This window comes from Orycteropus afer, unplaced genomic scaffold, assembly GCF_000298275.1.
Source record: "Orycteropus afer afer isolate SDZICR_OR568_19922 unplaced genomic scaffold, OryAfe1.0 scaffold00089, whole genome shotgun sequence".
NCBI lineage: Eukaryota > Metazoa > Chordata > Mammalia > Tubulidentata > Orycteropodidae > Orycteropus > Orycteropus afer.
Window position 1 is genome coordinate 5,941,194 of NW_006921676.1, and position 16,828 is coordinate 5,958,021.

Consider the following 16,828-nt stretch of genomic DNA (forward strand, 5'->3'; position numbering starts at 1 on the left):
GACCAGTTCTTTTTGGTACAGTGACTCCATGTATTCCTTCCTTCTTCTTTTGCTGCTTCCTGCATTATTCAATATTTTGCCCATAGAATCTTTCAGTATTGCAGCTCGAGGCTTAAATTTTTCCCTCAGTTCTATCAGCTTGAGAAATGTGGAGGGTGTTCTTCCCTTTTGGTTTTCTAACTCCAGGTCTTTGCACATTTCATTTTAGTAATTGGCTTTGTCTGCTTGAGCTGCTCTTTGAAATCTTTTCACCTCTTTTATCTTGTCATTTCTTCCATTTGCTTTAGCTACTCTGCTCAAGGGCAAGTTTCAGAGTCTCTTCTGACATCCATTTTGGCCTTTTCTTCCTTTCTTGTCTTTTTAATGACCTCTTGCTTTCTCCATGGATGATACTCTTGATGCCATCCCACAGTTCTTCAGGTTTTTGATCATTGGTGTTCAATTCATCAGACCTATTAAGATGGTTTCCAAATTCAGGAGGGATATATTCAAGGTCATATTTTGGCTCTCATGGACTTGTTTTAATTATCTTCAACTTCAAGTTGAACTTGGATATGAGCAGTTGATGGTCTGTTCCACAATCAGCTCTTGGCTTTGTTTTGGCTGAAGATACTGAACTTTTCCATTGCCTCTTGCCACAGATGTAGTCAGTCTGATTCCTTTGTATTCCACCTGGTGAAGTCCATGTGTATAGCTGCCGTTTGTGTTGTTGGAAAAAGGTATTTGCAATGAATATGTTGTTGGTCTTGTAAAATTCTATCATGTGATCTCCAGCATTATTTCTTTCACCAATGCCAAATTTTCCAGCTACCGGTGATTCTTCTTTGTTTACAACTTTTGTATTCCATTCACCAGTGATAATTAACACATCCTGATTGCATGTTAAGTCAATTTCAGACTGCAAATATAGATAAAAATCTTCAATTTCCTCATCTTTGGCTTTGGTGGTTGGTATGTGAATTTGAATAATAGTATTAATGGGTCTTCTTGTAGCATCTGGATATTTTCCTATCACTGATAGCATTGTACTTCAGGACAGATCTTGAAACATCCTTTGTGATGATGAATGCCACGGCATTCCTCTTCAAATTGTGATTAGGGTAAGGGGGAAATGTGGAACAAAACTGAAAATCATAAAGACAGACCAGGATTACTGGTATGATAGAGACTGGTGAAATCCTCCGAGACTGTGGCTCTTAGTTACCCTTTGAGCATTGAATTAAATTTATTTCTGTGGCTTAACTTCCAGCCATGCAATAAACAGGCTTGGGAGGTGAACAGTTTCACCAGGTAGGTACAGTCCTTAGATCACTCAACCATGGGAGATAAGAAGCACTGTGTTTGTGCAGGGAAAAACCTCAGAAGGTGGGAATGCATAGCAAAGAAAGACATGGGGGGAAAAGTACCTATAGGGAGGAAGCAGGAGGAGAGTTGTTACATTGTGGGAATACAAACAATGTCCTTAAACAAAATGTTTATGGACTATTGAATGAAAACAAATTTGCTAACAAATTTGCTTGTAAACTTTTAGCCAAATCACACTTGTGGAAAAGGCAGCTTGGCATAGGGCCTTTTCCCAGAAAAAGTTTCTGGCATCCCCAATTGTAACTGGGTATAAGGTGCCTGGTATCAGAAAAAGTTCCTACTAATCCAAAAGGATACTGGGAGCAGGGTGCCTTGTCCCAGGACCAGTTGAAATTAACTGGTGGCTGTTTGTCCAGTTCGGGGTAGAATTCCTGCCAGTCTAGAAGGTGAGCAGGAGTGAGGGATGGCTACACCTCCGTTCACTGGGAGGGTATGGGGTTCCAGGGGAACAATAGTAATGTTGCACCTTTCTGGTCACCAGTCACCATTGTGGTTGCCTGCTCAGTCCTCAGCAAGCAGAGCTGATTGTCAGGTTGTTGCCTGGATTGGAACACAGCTTCCAAATATTAAGAATGGCCACACCATAAGGCCAGTCACAGTCCACAAGTCTGTTTGCCTCCTTATTTGATGTTCTCATTCAGTTTCTCCTACTAGTCAGTATGTAATCTGGTTCTTTAATCCTTTCCTGCAAAGCTCAGGGTCCCAGGATTATCTTCGATATGTGTTTGAATCGGTTTCTCATTTCTTTGTCATAGAGGATCTGAGTAGCTTGTCTCTCTATTCCGACATCTTGTTGGAAGTCCCTAATGTATTTTTTAAGTTATATTAGAGTAGTATGTTTTATTTTCTACTTAGGTTTTCTTTTTCCAAATATTAGGTATATGAAGCAATTGACAGCAGAGATGGGAGATCTTGTGCAGAGTTGGTATCTTTTAAGCATCCTCATGTTGCAAACCCACGGCTTCAAGTAAGTGGAAGAATCATGTATTCAGGTTTAGAGAGAATTGTCAGGTAACCAGCTTCTTATGAGTTTGAATGAGAAGAAAGTTATTATCTAAAGTGATAAGAACTTTTAAATTTGAAAATTTAAATGTTTGTAATTTAAGTAATTACAATTTAAATAATATTTATTTAGCACTGAATATGTCAGATGTTATAGTAAGATGTTGTTACTTGCTTGCGAGTTCTAAGATAGGTATCTTATTATATTTAATTTTTATAACTATTCTTTGAGATTCAGAAAGCTTAAATAATTTATCCAAAGGCATTCAGCTCAGTAGTTGTTAAGCTGACTCTAATTCAGACTTGTCTGTCTCCAGTGCCCATGCTGGCACCACTGTGGCACAGGTGGCACCACAGGGGTCTTCCATTTATTTTAATTCTCTAAATTGGATAACCCAACCTTCTTTCTGTGAGTAAATTTTTATCAGAATGCAAGCATGTCCTTTTCATTTATTATCTATGGCTGCTTTTGTTACAGTAGCACAGTTGAGTTGGTCCAACAGAGGTCTCATGGCCTGCAAAGCCTAACATATTTCCTATGTGGTTTTTAGGGAAAATATTTGCTGATATCTGCTCTAAAATGTCAAATTCTTACTTTAGAGGATAAATAATATCCAAACATTTTCTGTAGAAAATACTGAAATTTCATTGTCTTATTTCCTTACTGATTCTGTTATAATAGGAATAGTGTTCTTATTGGGCAGTGAAATTTTTCTTTTGGGAGAAAAAGGGGCTTTTATATTGGCAATTATATTTGGCAGTGGATAGGCTGTGCCTTAGACCAGTGGGGTGTGTGTGTGTGTGTGTGTGTGTGTGAGTGAGTGATGATTGGACTGGAGGTGGAAGGGGGCTTTTTTTTTAAGTTCCCTAAAAAAAAAAAAAAAACTTACTGCCATCGAGTCAATTCCTACTCATAGTGACCCCCTTTGGGGATTTCTGAGGCAGGAAATCTTCGTGGAAGTAGCTTGCCTAGTCGTCTTCAGCAGAGGGCTGGTGGGTTTGAACTGCTAGCCTTCTGGGTAGCGATCAAATGCCTTAGGCACTAGAGCTCCTTTTCGGTTTCCTAGGTGATTCTAATGTGCAGCCAAGATTGAAAACCATTGATTTTAATAGTCAGTGCCAGAGACTTGATTGGATGAATCAAGGTGGTGTTGTATGCTTAATATTGCTTTTTATCAGGAGACGAACTTTCCCATTTTTAATCTAAGATTGATCCCTTTGTTGTTAAATTTCCCACTATCCTTTTCATATAATGGTTTCATTCATTCATTGTAGAGTGGTGATTTTGGTGATTTTTCTGATGATATTATTTTTCTCTCCCATATTTATGTATGTACATATCATTCATTCTGTCATTATGGGCTCAATTTTTTTTTCCTAAATTCAGTGTGCCCTAATCCACTGTGACACTCAAATTATCTAAAATTTGGCTGTGTTGAGGAAAGAAAGAGTAAAAAATAAATTTCAGTTGCTCTAAGGACACTAAGAGGGATGATGCTATTAACCGGGAAGTTGAAAAGATATCTTTGAAGCAATAATTCCTAAAGTGGATTTTCTCTACCTTACTTTATTGTATTTGCATATAACAACATATAGTAGCTGCTTAATAAATATTTCTCAACTGACCATTAAATATTAGGATATATATGAAAGTGCGTAGAATATTACCTGGCCTGTAGTAGACAAAGTGAATCGTTTATGGGTTTCTAGTGTCATGTGCATAACCAATGCTTGATAAATATTTATTGAAGTAATGGCTTCTATTTAGAAGTGCTGAAGTTTAAAGTATTTATGTTAACTGCGAAGTATAACTTTTTGGAAACAGATTTGAATAAATCTCTTGCTACATGTTGAATTCTTTATATGCCTGTTACTTTCATTTTTGTAATTGTTCTTCTTATAACTTAGTTGCCATCACCAGAAGAGAAGTGTCAACATGTTTTGGAACCCCCTTATGATGAAATGTTTGCAGCTCATTTGAGGTAATACTTAGTGAGAAAGAAGAATAAACTGATGAGAAAATTGCTAAATTTATTAGGGATTTTATCTTATATGATCATATAATTGAAACAATGATAAATTTACTTTGACAATCTAGAAAAGTGCCTTTGTAATTTCACTTTGGTAAAGCCTGTGGAAATTGAGCCAAGTTATAAATACTTTAAAATTTTATTAAACTAATTTTCCAGTTCAAGCATCATGTGTGTTTTTAAAATTAAAAATAAATTGTGATTATGTATCTTTATGTATCTACTGTGTAATAGTATAAAAAGATCATGTAATTAACATTCATCATAGGGCTGTATAGTAAGTAGTCTTTCATTTAGTAGGGTAAGGGGCCCAACCACTGACTTGCTTTTTTCTTGGAAATATGTCTGTTTTTATCTTCTTTGCCCTACTAGGAAATAAACTAGAGCTAAGTGAAGCAAACAAAATACAACTTTTTATTTTGTATTTCCTTTTCTCATCTCTAAAGCATCATTTCATGCAAAATTTTGTGTACAAAAGTAGTGTGAAATTCAATTAACTTCCTGCCTGAATACTCAGTAGTGTTTCAGAGCAGGTTGGGGTAGAGGTGGGGCAAAGTGGGATAAGGAAGTACTTTTATAAGCCTTATAAGATATTTGGTAGAGTTGGGGCACTACTGTAATCATGCTAGCAATGAGGCAACCAGTGATTTTCTAACACTGTGCAGTGTTTGGTGGGATTCTAAATTTGATAGTGTGACTTTAGCTAGCCATGAACCTAATTAAAGCTTCATTGCCAACACAGTAATATGGTAAAAGGAGCTTACCAGGCTTTGTTTCTGTTGCACATAGGGATGCTGTGAATCCAACTGACTCTACAGCACCTAACAAAAGCAACATTTTATCAATTTATGTTGTTAATGAAACCTCTGGGATGAGATGTTTTTCAGGCACTTGAAAGAATAGTTTCAAAACTTAAATGTTAAATGTTAACCCATTTCAGTTCAGATACTCATTTGTGTGTTCTTTATCCTTTTACCCTTTCATTACCTGTCAGACAGGAAATTGCGTTTTTCATTCCATAATCAGTTGGAGAACAGGTGTATTATTTGACAGAAGTAAGATGTGTGGTGTAAATAGTTTTACTTCTAGGTTTTTAGTATAAATACAATTTCTGAGCTGTTCCTAATCCTCTGGCCTTTCTTTTACAGGTGTACTTATGCAGTGGGAAACCATGATTTCATAGAAGCATACAAATGCCAGACTGTGATTGTCCAATATCTTTTAAAATTTGTTTTAGCTGTTCAGTGTATAACAGATGCAGTACTTTATTTGGAGTATAAGATCTTGAAAGATTAGGCCAATTTTTCATACCTGTTATTAGAAAGAAATTAAAACCTTTTGGAAGAGAAACTCATTTTAGCTATTTCACTTCTGTACTTAAATTTAACATGCATGTTAAGACTAACATCTAGTTACTTAGATAGTAAAGTGGACCATTGGTTATGATTTAGGATTTTATTTAGTTTTGCTATGAAAAGGGTGTTTTTCTTTTCTTTTAGTTTTTATTAAGTATAGTTATACCAATTCCAAAACCAAACCCCTTGCTATCGAATCAATTCCTGCTCATTGTGACCTTATAGAACAGAGTACAACTGCACCATAGTTTGCAAGGCTGTAATCTTTATGGAAGCAGACTTCTACATCATTCTCCCATGGAAGTATAGGGACTAGATAAGGCTGTTTAAAATATCAGAATTTCTTAGTTTAGGCATCAATGGGCATGAGTGGAGTCAGATTTAATTGTCATTAAAGACCTTAATAAAATCTTTTCTTTACTCAAATCATTTTTAAGTGATACTTTATAGCTAAAGTCTCTAGACTTTAGTTTGCTTCTTTTTTAAAATTGTGATTTGGGTATAAGTTTACAGAGTAGTTTTCTTCATTTTTAACTATCTTATTTAATAGACCCAAAAAGAGTGGACTACTAGATAGCTAAGTCTCCTCTGAGTTCAAGAATTCAATATTTGAAATAAACTTAATGTTATAGATTTCTGAAGCACTTATATTTCACATGATTATCTAGGCTCAGAGAAACCAAATAAAATATTTGAAATTGTTGATTTTTAAAAACCTCATCACAGTGAATCATTTTATTTTTAATTTGGCAAAAGTATTTATGAAATAGATATATTTAGTATACTTATACTCAGTGATACTCAGATGTTAGTAATGTAGGATTATATATTTTTGTTTTGTTTTGTTCAAGAAATTAGTACTGCTTTGAACATAATTTCTAAATGGTGATCTATATCCTTTGTATTTAAAAATTCTTCCTACTCTTTATTGTTATCATATATCCCTTATTTTTTTAAATCATATGTAGGATTACTTGAATTTTGTATGTCATGTCTTCCTTAATAGAGTACATCATTCCTGCGAGCATTTCAGGCCCATAAAGAAGAAAACTGGTAAGTAAGAACAGAAAGCTATAAATTGGCAAATGGTGATTTTTCTTTTTAAATAAAAACTTTTTAAAACTTGGTTTTAAATAAATATATATTGTATTGTTTTCTTATGTGGATATTTAATGTTAATATGCTGACATATGATAACATCAATATGAATTATAGAGTTATAGTAGTCAATATAAAATTAAATGGCAGATCAGTCAGATTATTTGCAACTTTTAAAAAAATAAATAATGAAGTTCATTTTTAATCTCATTCTTTCCATCTACCTAAATATTGATTAAATACTATTTTCTTTGTCAATCTTGAACTTACTTTTGATTTTAAACATTGGATAAAAGAGGTAAATCAACTATAATTCTTTTGGTGTGATATGATATATAATAATTGGGTTATTTAAAATTCCTTGCCATACTAATTCTTAATTTTATGACATAATTTATTAACAAACCATATGTAAATACTGAAATTGGTTTATACTAAAGTAAAAGAAGCCTTTCAGTAAGTATTTTTTACTAAAAATAGTATCTTTCCCCTTTAAAGTGAAGACTTATCTTACACATGAAAGAAGAATCAATGCCACCAGCTGGAATTAAAAAATTGTTTTATGACATTTTGTGTATTACACACTCTGGTTCCTATTAAATCTTTATTAAACCAAATCTTCTTTTAGTAGCAATGTTTGAATGATAGTGGGAAGTGGAGGGAAAGGAGAATGTCCTAAGAACATCGCATGAAAAGGTGTCTCAGGTTCAGGATGAACTAGGTATAGGTCTACTGAAGAGAGTCAGGAATTTGCTAGGAAGGTCATTTGGGGAACAGGAGCGAAACATTTCATTATTTGGCCTATATGTGTTGAACAAGAAGCCCAGGACCTTCAGGCTGCTTTTAATGGAAGGTCAAGAAGGAAATACTGAAAAAAAAAAAAAAACCTCACTGCCCTTGAGTTGGATCTGACTCATAGTGACCCCTCCTTGGGTTTCCAAGGCAGTATCTCTACGGAAGTAGTTCGCCTAATCTTCCTTCCAAGGAGTGGCTGGTGGATTTTAACCGCCAGCCTTCTGGTTAGCAGTCAAATGCCTTAGGCACGATGCCACCAGAGCTCCCAAGGAAGGAAATAGTAACTCAGATTTTTGGAGAGGGCAGGGAACTCCCATTCTGTACAGTACCCCTGGGTCTTGGTATTATTTCCACCTCTGGTGATTGAAATCTCTGACTTGATAACCTTTTCAAATATATTTGCTTTTTTGCCTCACAGGGCTTTGCCTATTATGTATGCAGTAGCACTTGACCTTCGAATATTTGCTAATAACGTAAGTTTAATTTCCTGTCACTATTATTTTGAAACTAAACTGTGACTATCTGTTACTTAATTTCATGTCATTCTTTTAAAATTTTTTGAACAATGAGTGAAGGTTGGGATGTTTTTGGTATGGAGAGCAAAAAATAATAAATAAGGAATGTGTCATGGATTGAATTGGGCCCCCCAAAAATATATGTCATTTTTGCTAGGCCATGATTCTTAGTGGTTTGGCATTAGGTAATCATGTAGTTTGACAGTTATATAATGATTTAATCATCCCATGATGTGATCTAATGTGATTATGTCCATTTGTTATGTGTTGTAAAATCTGATATCTGTTTGATTGGGGTTTTGTATCTGTTAATAGGCAGGATTAGGTTATATTAATGAGCATTAAGTTATGTTTGTTATGCTAATGAGGCAGGTTTAAGGTGGGATCCAGCATCCTTACTCAGGTCACAGCCCTGATGAATCTGTAAGGGGAGTTTTCCTGTGGTGTGAACTGCATCAACTTTTATCTTACAAGAGATAACAAGTAAAGAAGGAGGGACCTACTACCACTATCATGGATTGAATTGTGTCCCCCATAAATATGTGTCAACTTGGCTAGGCCATGCATGTATCTCTCTGTGGTTTGGCAGTTAGGTAATGATGTGATGATTATCCTCTTTATGTGATCAGCCACGCCTGTAAGGGAATCAGGGTGGGATGCAATTCCCTTACTCAGATCAAAACCCTGATCTAAGAGGAGTTTCCCTGGTGTGTGGCCCGTATCACTTTTTGTTTTACAGGTGAGAAAGGAGAGAGAAAAGAGCAGAGAAGAGGGTACCTGACTACCACCAAGAAAGAATTGGGAGTGGAGCATGTCCTTTGGCCCTAGGGTTCCTGTACTGGGAACCTCCTAGACCCAGGGGAAGATTGATGCCAAGACATGGGGAGGTCTCCAAGGACCACTGGTCCCACAGATGTTGAGAGGAGACAAGGGCCTTCTTCCCTATTGGAGAAAAAGCGTTCCCCTAGAGCTAGTGCCCTGAATTTGAACTTCTGGCCTCTTAAACAGAGTGAGAATAAATTTCTGTTTGTTAAACCCATCCATTTGTGATTTTTCTGTTATAGCAGCACTATATAATTAAGACAGAATTTGGTACTGGAAGTGGAGTGCTGCTCTAACCGATACCTAAAATGTGGAAGTGGTTTTAGAATTGGGTAATAGGTAGAGACTTTAAGAGTTTTAAAGGGCCTTATAATAAAAGCCTATTCATAAGGTTTTCTGTGGCCAGTTTTTTCAGAAGTAGATGACCCTGTTCTTCTTCCTAGTCTGTCTTGGTCTGGAAGCTCTGCTGAAGCCACTCCACCATGGGTGACCATACTGGTATTTGTAATACCAGTGGCATGCCTCCAGCCTCACAGCTAATGTAAGCCACCACAGGATAACAAACTGACAGAGTATTAAGTGTTAAGGAGCAAAGATGTCACTTTGAAGACTAAGGTACACTTGACCAAGCAATGGTATTTTCACTCTCCTCATATGCATGTGAAAGCTGGACAATGAATTGTAGTTCTTGTTAGGTGATGTTGAGTCATCTCCGACTCATAGTGACCCTATGCACAGCAGAACAAAACACTGCCTGGTCTTGCACCAGCTCTGTGATCCGTGCTATACTTGAGCCCATTATTGCAGCCACTGTGTCAATCCATCTTGTTGAGGGCCTTCCCTTCCTTCGTTGATCCTCCACCTTACCAAGCATGACATCTTTCTCCAGGGAATGGTCCCTTCTGACAACATGACCAAAGTATGTGGGACAAAGTCTGCCCATTCTCACTTCCAAGGAATATTCTGGCTGCACTTCGTCCAGGACAAATTTGTTAGATCTTTTAGCAGTCCATGGCACTTTCAGCATTCTTCACCAGCACCACAACTCAAAAGCATCAACTTTTCTTCAGTCTTCCTTATTCATTGTCCAGCTCTTACATGCATAAGAGGCGATTGAAAATACCATAGCTTGTGTCAGGCGCCACTTACTCCTCTCCTCCTCAGCACTTGAAAGAAGTCCTTTGCAGACGATTTGCCCAGTGCTATATACATCATCTAATATCCTGACTGCTGCTTCCATTGCCGTCAGTTGTAGAACCAAGCTATGTGAAGTCTTCAATCTTTTGTTTTGTTTTCTTTATATTGAGATGTAATCCATACGACAGACTGTATTCTTCAGTCTTCATCTGGGAGTGCATCAAGTCATCCTCACTTTCAGCAAACAAAGTTGTGTCATCAGCATATCACAGATTGTTAATGATTCATCATCCTCTCGTCCTGATACCATGTTCTTCTTCATATCATCTAGCTTCTCAGATTATTTGTTCAGCATACAGATTGAATAAGTATGTTGAAAGGATACAACCCTGACACACTCCCTTCTTGATTTTAAACCATGCAGTATCCCCTTGTTCTGTTCAAACGACAGCCTCCTGGTCAATGTACAGATTCCTCATGAGTACAATCAAGTGTTCTGGAATTCCCATTCTTCTCATGGTTACCCATAATTTGTTGTGATCCACACAATAGAATGCTTTTGCATAGTCAATAAAACACAAGTAAACATCTTTCTGGTATTCTTTGCTTTGAGCCAAGATTCATCTGACATCAGCAATAATATCCGTCATTCCACGTCCTCTTCTGGATCCAGCTTGCATTTCTGAAGTTCTCTGTCAATATACTACTGCAGCCATTTTTAAATTATCTTCAGTAAAATTTTACTTGTATGTGATATTAATGATACTGTTCAATAATTTGCACATTCTCAGGGATCACCTTTCTTTAGAATGGGTACAAATACAGATCTTTTCCAGTCAGTTGGCCAGGTAGCTGTTTTCAAAATCTCTTGGCATAGCCCAGTGAGTACCTCCAGCAGGGCATCCATTTGTTGAAACCTCTCAATTGGTATTCTGTCAATTCCTGGAGCCTTGTCCTTCACCACTTCCTTCAGTGCAGCTTTGACTTCTTCCTTCAATACCACTGGTTCTGGATCATATGCCACCTCCTGAAATGGACAAAGATCGACCAGTTCTTTTTGGTACAGTGACTCTGTATATTCCTTCCATCTTCTTTTAATGCTTCATGAGTCATTCAGTATTTTGCCCATAGAATCTTTCAGTATTGCAACTCGAGGCTTAATTTTTTTTCCTCAGTTCTTTCAGCTTGAGAAATGCCAAGCATGTTCTTCCCTTTTGGTTTTCTAACTCCAGGTCTTTGCACATTTCAGTAATTGGGTTTGTCTGCTCAAGCTGCTCTTGGAAATCTTCTGTTGAGCTCTTTTATTTTGTCATTTCTTCCATTTGCTTTAGCTACTTTCTGCTCAAGGGTAAGTTTCAGAGTCTCTTCTGACATCCATTTTGGTCTTTCTTTCTCATCTTTTTAATGACCTCTTGCTTTCTTCATGGATGATGCTCTTGATGTCATCCCACAATTCTTCTGGTTTTCAGTCATTGGTTTTCAATGCATCAAATCTATTCTTTAGATGGTCTCTAAATTCAGGAGGGATATATTCAAGGTCATATTTTGGCTCTCGTGAACTTGTTTTAATTGTCTTCATCTTCAAGTTGAACTTGGATATGGGCAGTTGGTAGTCTTTTCCACAGTCAACTCCTGGCCTTAGATATTGACCTTTTCCATCACCTCTTGCCACAGATATAGTCAGTCTGTTTAATGTGTACTCCATCTGGCGAAGTCCACATGTATAACCATCTTAGTGTTGTTGAAAAAAGGTGTTTGGAAGGAATAAGTTGTTGGTCTTGCAAAATTCTGTCATGCAACCTCCGGCATTATTTCTATCACCAAGGCCAAATTTTCCAACTACTTCTTTGTTTCCAACTTTTGTATTCCAATCACCAGTGATAATTAACACATCTTGATTGAATGTTCGGTCAATTTCAGACTGCAGAAGTTGAGGAAAATCTTCAATTTCATCATCTTTGGCTTTGGTGGTTGGTGCATAACTTTGAATGTTGTTGTTATGTGCCTTTGAGTCAGCCCTGACTCATAGCGACCCCTCCTTGGGTTTCCAAGGCAGTATCACTACGGAAGTAGGATTGCCCAACCTTCCTTCCGAGGAGTGGCTGGTGGGTTTGAACCGCCAGCCTTCTGGTGAGCAGGCAAGTGTCTTAGCCACTATGCTACCAGAGCTCCCTAACTTTGAATAATAGTAGTATTAACTGGCTTTTCTTGTAGGCATATGGATATTTTCCTATCACTGACAGCATTGTACTTCAGGACAGATCTTGAGACATCCTTTGTAATGATGAACGCCATTGTTCCTCTTGAAATTGTCACTCCTGGCATAGTAGATCATATGGTTATCTGATTCAAAATGGCCAAAACCTGTCCATTTCAGCTCGCTAATGCCTAGGATATCAGTCTTTATGCATTCCATTTCATTTCTGACAACTTCCAGTTTTCCTAGTTCATACTTTGTATGTTCCATGTTCTAATTATTAATAGATGCTTGCAGCTTTTTCTCCTCAATTTGAGTTGTGCCACATCAGCAGATGGAGGTCCCAAGAGCTTTACTTTATCCATATTATTAAGGTTAGTTCTGCTCTGAGGAGGCAGCTCTTCCCCAGTTGTATTTTGAGTGCCTTCCGACCTCAGGGGCTCATCTTCCTGCACTGTACTGGACAGCATTTCTGGGCTATTCATAAACTTGGCTAGTGATGTATCAGACAGTGTTTCACTGCTATTCATAAGGTTTTCCCTGTCCAATTCTTTGAGAAGTGGATGACCTCTCCCTTCTTCCTAGTCTGTCTCAGTCTGTAAGTTACGTTGAAACATGTGCATCATGTGCAACCCTGCTGACGTTTGAAATAATAACAGTGAATAAGGAAGACCAAAGAATTGATGCCTTTGAATTGTGGTGTTGGCAAAGAATACTGAAAACACCATGGACTGCCTGAAGAACAAATAAACCTGTCCTAGAAGAAGTGCAGCTGGAATGCTCCTTGGAAGTGTGAATGGCCAGACTTTGTTTTACCTACTTTGATCATGTTTATGAGACCATTCCCTGGAGAAGGATATCATGCTTGCTATAAAATGGAAGATCAGCGAAAAAGGGGGAGATCCTCAGTGAGGTGCGTTGACACAATGGTTGCAGTGACAGGCTCAAACATAGCAAGGATCGTGAGGATAGCACAGGACCAGGTGGTGATTCATTGTGTTGTACATAGGTTACTATGAGTTGGAACCAACTCAGTGGCACCTAACAACAACAACAGTAAAAGCCTAGATTCCCCTGAAGAGTCTTTTGGTGGAATAATAGATGTCAAGGGCAATTCTGGTGGAGGCTCAGTAGGAAGTGAGGAGAGCTGCAACACCAAATACAGTATTTACAGTGAGAATCAGTAGCAGGGAAATGGTGGCAGCAGAACCAGGAGACCAGTAGGAAACTGGTTGGGAGCTGACCCACAAAGCAAGAGAGCTGAGGGCCTTTGGCAGGAAGCTTCCTGGCACAGTGTGGTACCTCCAGACTTTTATTGGTAGAGCTAAAGAGCTTTGTAACACTTGCCTGAGCAGGGCACAGGCTGGGTCAGTCTGGCCCAAAAGGCCTAAGGAGCCAAGACCTTGAGCAACTGGGAACCAGAAGCTGAGGTGACATGGAACACAGGAAGCAGAGCTACCTTGGTCTCAAAGGGTGGGACTATGAGCTCTAGGGTTTCAAAGGGTAGAACCATGGCCTCCTAGGTTTCAGAGAGTCAGATCTTCACCTACTTCATTCTGGAGTATAGGGCTGCCGTTCAGTAGTGCAAAGGGGATAGAGCTGCATCTGTTGCCCAAAGCTGAGGAGGCAGGTCTGCCATGCCCAAGTGATAGAAGAACAAGACCTGCCAGTGGGGTCACCCACAGTTGGACCAGAAGAACTGGGCTGGACAAAGCCAAGGGACAGGACCACCCCTAAGAATCTAGAGAGGGTGAATTACCAGCACAAGCAGTTTGGAGGGCAGGTCCACTAACTAGATGATCTCAGAGAACAGGGGATTATTTTCAAGCCTTGAGAGTTGATTTAATTTATTCTTCTGAGTTTTAGACTTGCTTGATGGCCATTATCCCGTCTTTCCCTCCAATTTCTCACATCTATAGTGAAAATGTCTATATTGTGTCTGTTTCACAGATAACTTGTATTCTAGATATCACAGGTTCCCAGATGAAGAGGAATTTTGCCCCAGGATGGAATTTGGACTTGAAGTTGATTTAAGACTTTTGGGATGATATGATGGGGTGAATATGTTTTGCATGTGGCAAGCACATGAATTTTGGGAGTCCAGAGGATTAAATTACATCCCCCAAAAATGTGTATCAACTTGGCTAGGCCATGATTTTCAGTGGTTTGGCAGTTATGTAATGATATGATTGGGCAGTTATATAATGATATAAAGGAACTCTGTTGGCATAGTGCCTAAGGCATTTGACTGCTAACCAGAAGGTTGGTGGTTCAAACCCACCAGCCACTCTGCAGAAGGAAGACTGGGCAGTCTACTTCCATAAAGATTTACCATTTCAGAAACCCAAAGGGGGTCCCTATGAGTTGAAATCTACTCAATAGCAGTAAGTTTGGTTTTTGGTTTTATAATGATGTAAGCATCCCCCATGATGTCATCTGATATAATTATCCTCCATTTGTGATAGTGTTGTAAATCCCAAACTCTGTAAATAGGCAGGATTGTGTTTTGTTAATGAGGGTTAGGTTATGATTGTTAAGTTAATGAGGCAGGATTCAGGTGGGATGGAACACTCTTACTCAGGTCATAGCCCTGATCCAGTGTAAGAGGATTCTCCCTGTGGTGTGGCCTGCATCACCTTTTATCTTATAAGACATAAAGGGAAAGGGAAGGGAGCAGAGAGGAAGGGAACCTACTACCACCAAGAAAGAAGAGCCAGGCATAGAGCACAGCCTTTGGATCTGTTGTCCCTGTGCTGAGAATCTCCTACTCAGGAGAAGATTTACCAAGGCCCATGGAGATCTCCAAGGAACAGCAAGCTCACAGATGGTGAAAGGAGACAAGGACCTTCCTCCAAAGCTAACAGAGAGAAAAGCTTCCCTTAAAGGTTGTTGTTGTTGTTGTTATGTGCCATCGAGTCGGACCCAACGGTGGTGCTCTGAATTTGGACTTCTAGCTTCCTAAACAAAGAATGTATTTCTGTTTGTTAAAGCCATCCTACTTGGGGTATTTCTTTTATAGCAATGCTAGATAACTAAGACTGATGACTTACCTGATTATTCTTTTTGGTTGTTGTGAACAGATTGAAATAAACATTTGCTCAGGTTTTCACACTGTATGTGTGGAGGGAGATGTTTTTGTATATGGTTAACCATGTATAGCATGTGGTTATATTTTAAAAGGGGGGAAATCATTAACAAATGAGTGAATCTGCATTTTCTTTTACACTTGAAGTTGTGTCCTGACAAACCTTCTTTTAAAGAATTCCCATTTAATGTAAATTCAGGCAGTAGTAGCTAAGGGTTTTTGCAATAAAGTAAGGGTATATACAATATGGTAAAAATCCTGGATTTTTTGAGCATTAGCAAAAGTCTGCTATGAAGCAGCATTTTTCAGTTTGTTGGTCTAAGGACCCCTTTACAGTTTTAATAATTATTGATGACTGATTTCAGACAAGATGGAATAGACTCATTTCTCCCTATTCCTCCTGCTAAATACAGTAGAAACCCTGGAAGTTATCAAACAAACATTACTCTGAAAGGTGGAGAGAAGAAGGGGGAGTGGGACTCAAGAAATGACATGAATATGAGTTACCTGGGTTTCCTTTTAGCATCTGTACACACTGGACTAAGTGTCTAAAATCTGGAAATGCTAGAAGGCACAGCCAAAAAAAGCCCAAGAAAGCCCTGTTCTCTGTTGATAAGGATGCAAAAAAGGGGCAGAACAGCCTAACAAATCTTTTTGTAAAAAACAGCTGTATTCCAGCCAAACAACACAAGAAAAACTGTAGAACCTTCTCATCCCCTGTCAGCAGAAGCCAAGTAATAGCTTGCCTAGACTTCTACTGTTACCCAGTGGTAACAAGAAGCCTTCTGCCTCCTTGCTGGTGTGGGGTCAGAGGAGGCTGAGTATAGGGAGCCTGGACTTTCACACTCACTCAGTGACAAAGAAATGGTGCTCCCCCTTTCCTTGCTAGCATGATGTCAGCAGAGACCTACTAAAACAAAAGAAAATAAGCGCCAGAGAGTCTCATAACATAATACCCAAAATGTCCAGGTTATAATTGAAAATCACTCATCATACCAAAAACCTTTTGAGATTTTTAATGAGAAAAAATGATGAGCAGACACTCATACTGAGATGACATAGATGTTGAAATTATCTGACAAAGATTTTAAAGGTTTTAACATGAAAATTCTTCAGTGAGCAGTTACAAGCACATGAAATAAAGGAAAACACAGAAAGTCTCAGCAAAGAAATGGAAAATATAAAGAAGAATCAAATGGAAATTTTAGAACTAAAGACTGTTGTTGTTGTTAAGTGCCGTCGAGTCGTTTCCGACTCATAGCGACCCCATGCACAGCAGAACGAAACACTGCCCGATCCCATGCCAGCCCCATAATCCCTGCTGTACTTGAGCCCATCATCGCAGCCACTGTGTCAATCCATCTCGTTGAAGGCCTCCCCCTCTTTCGTCGACCCTCCACCCTACCAAGCATGACATCCTTCTCCAG

The 16,828-nt window shown here is 38.4% G+C and overlaps 1 protein-coding gene across 1 annotated transcript in view; it reads left to right on the plus strand.

Moving 5' to 3' along the window:
• PCID2 (PCI domain containing 2) overlaps nt 1-16,828 on the plus strand; it is a 55,835-nt gene that overhangs the window by 25,387 nt on the left and 13,620 nt on the right. The window contains exons 2-6 of the mRNA XM_007942408.1: nt 2,243-2,332; nt 4,276-4,349; nt 5,546-5,611; nt 6,764-6,805; nt 8,064-8,118. Coding sequence (XP_007940599.1) covers nt 2,243-2,332; nt 4,276-4,349; nt 5,546-5,611; nt 6,764-6,805; nt 8,064-8,118 — 327 coding nt within the window. The remainder of the gene's footprint in view (nt 1-2,242; nt 2,333-4,275; nt 4,350-5,545; nt 5,612-6,763; nt 6,806-8,063; nt 8,119-16,828) is intronic.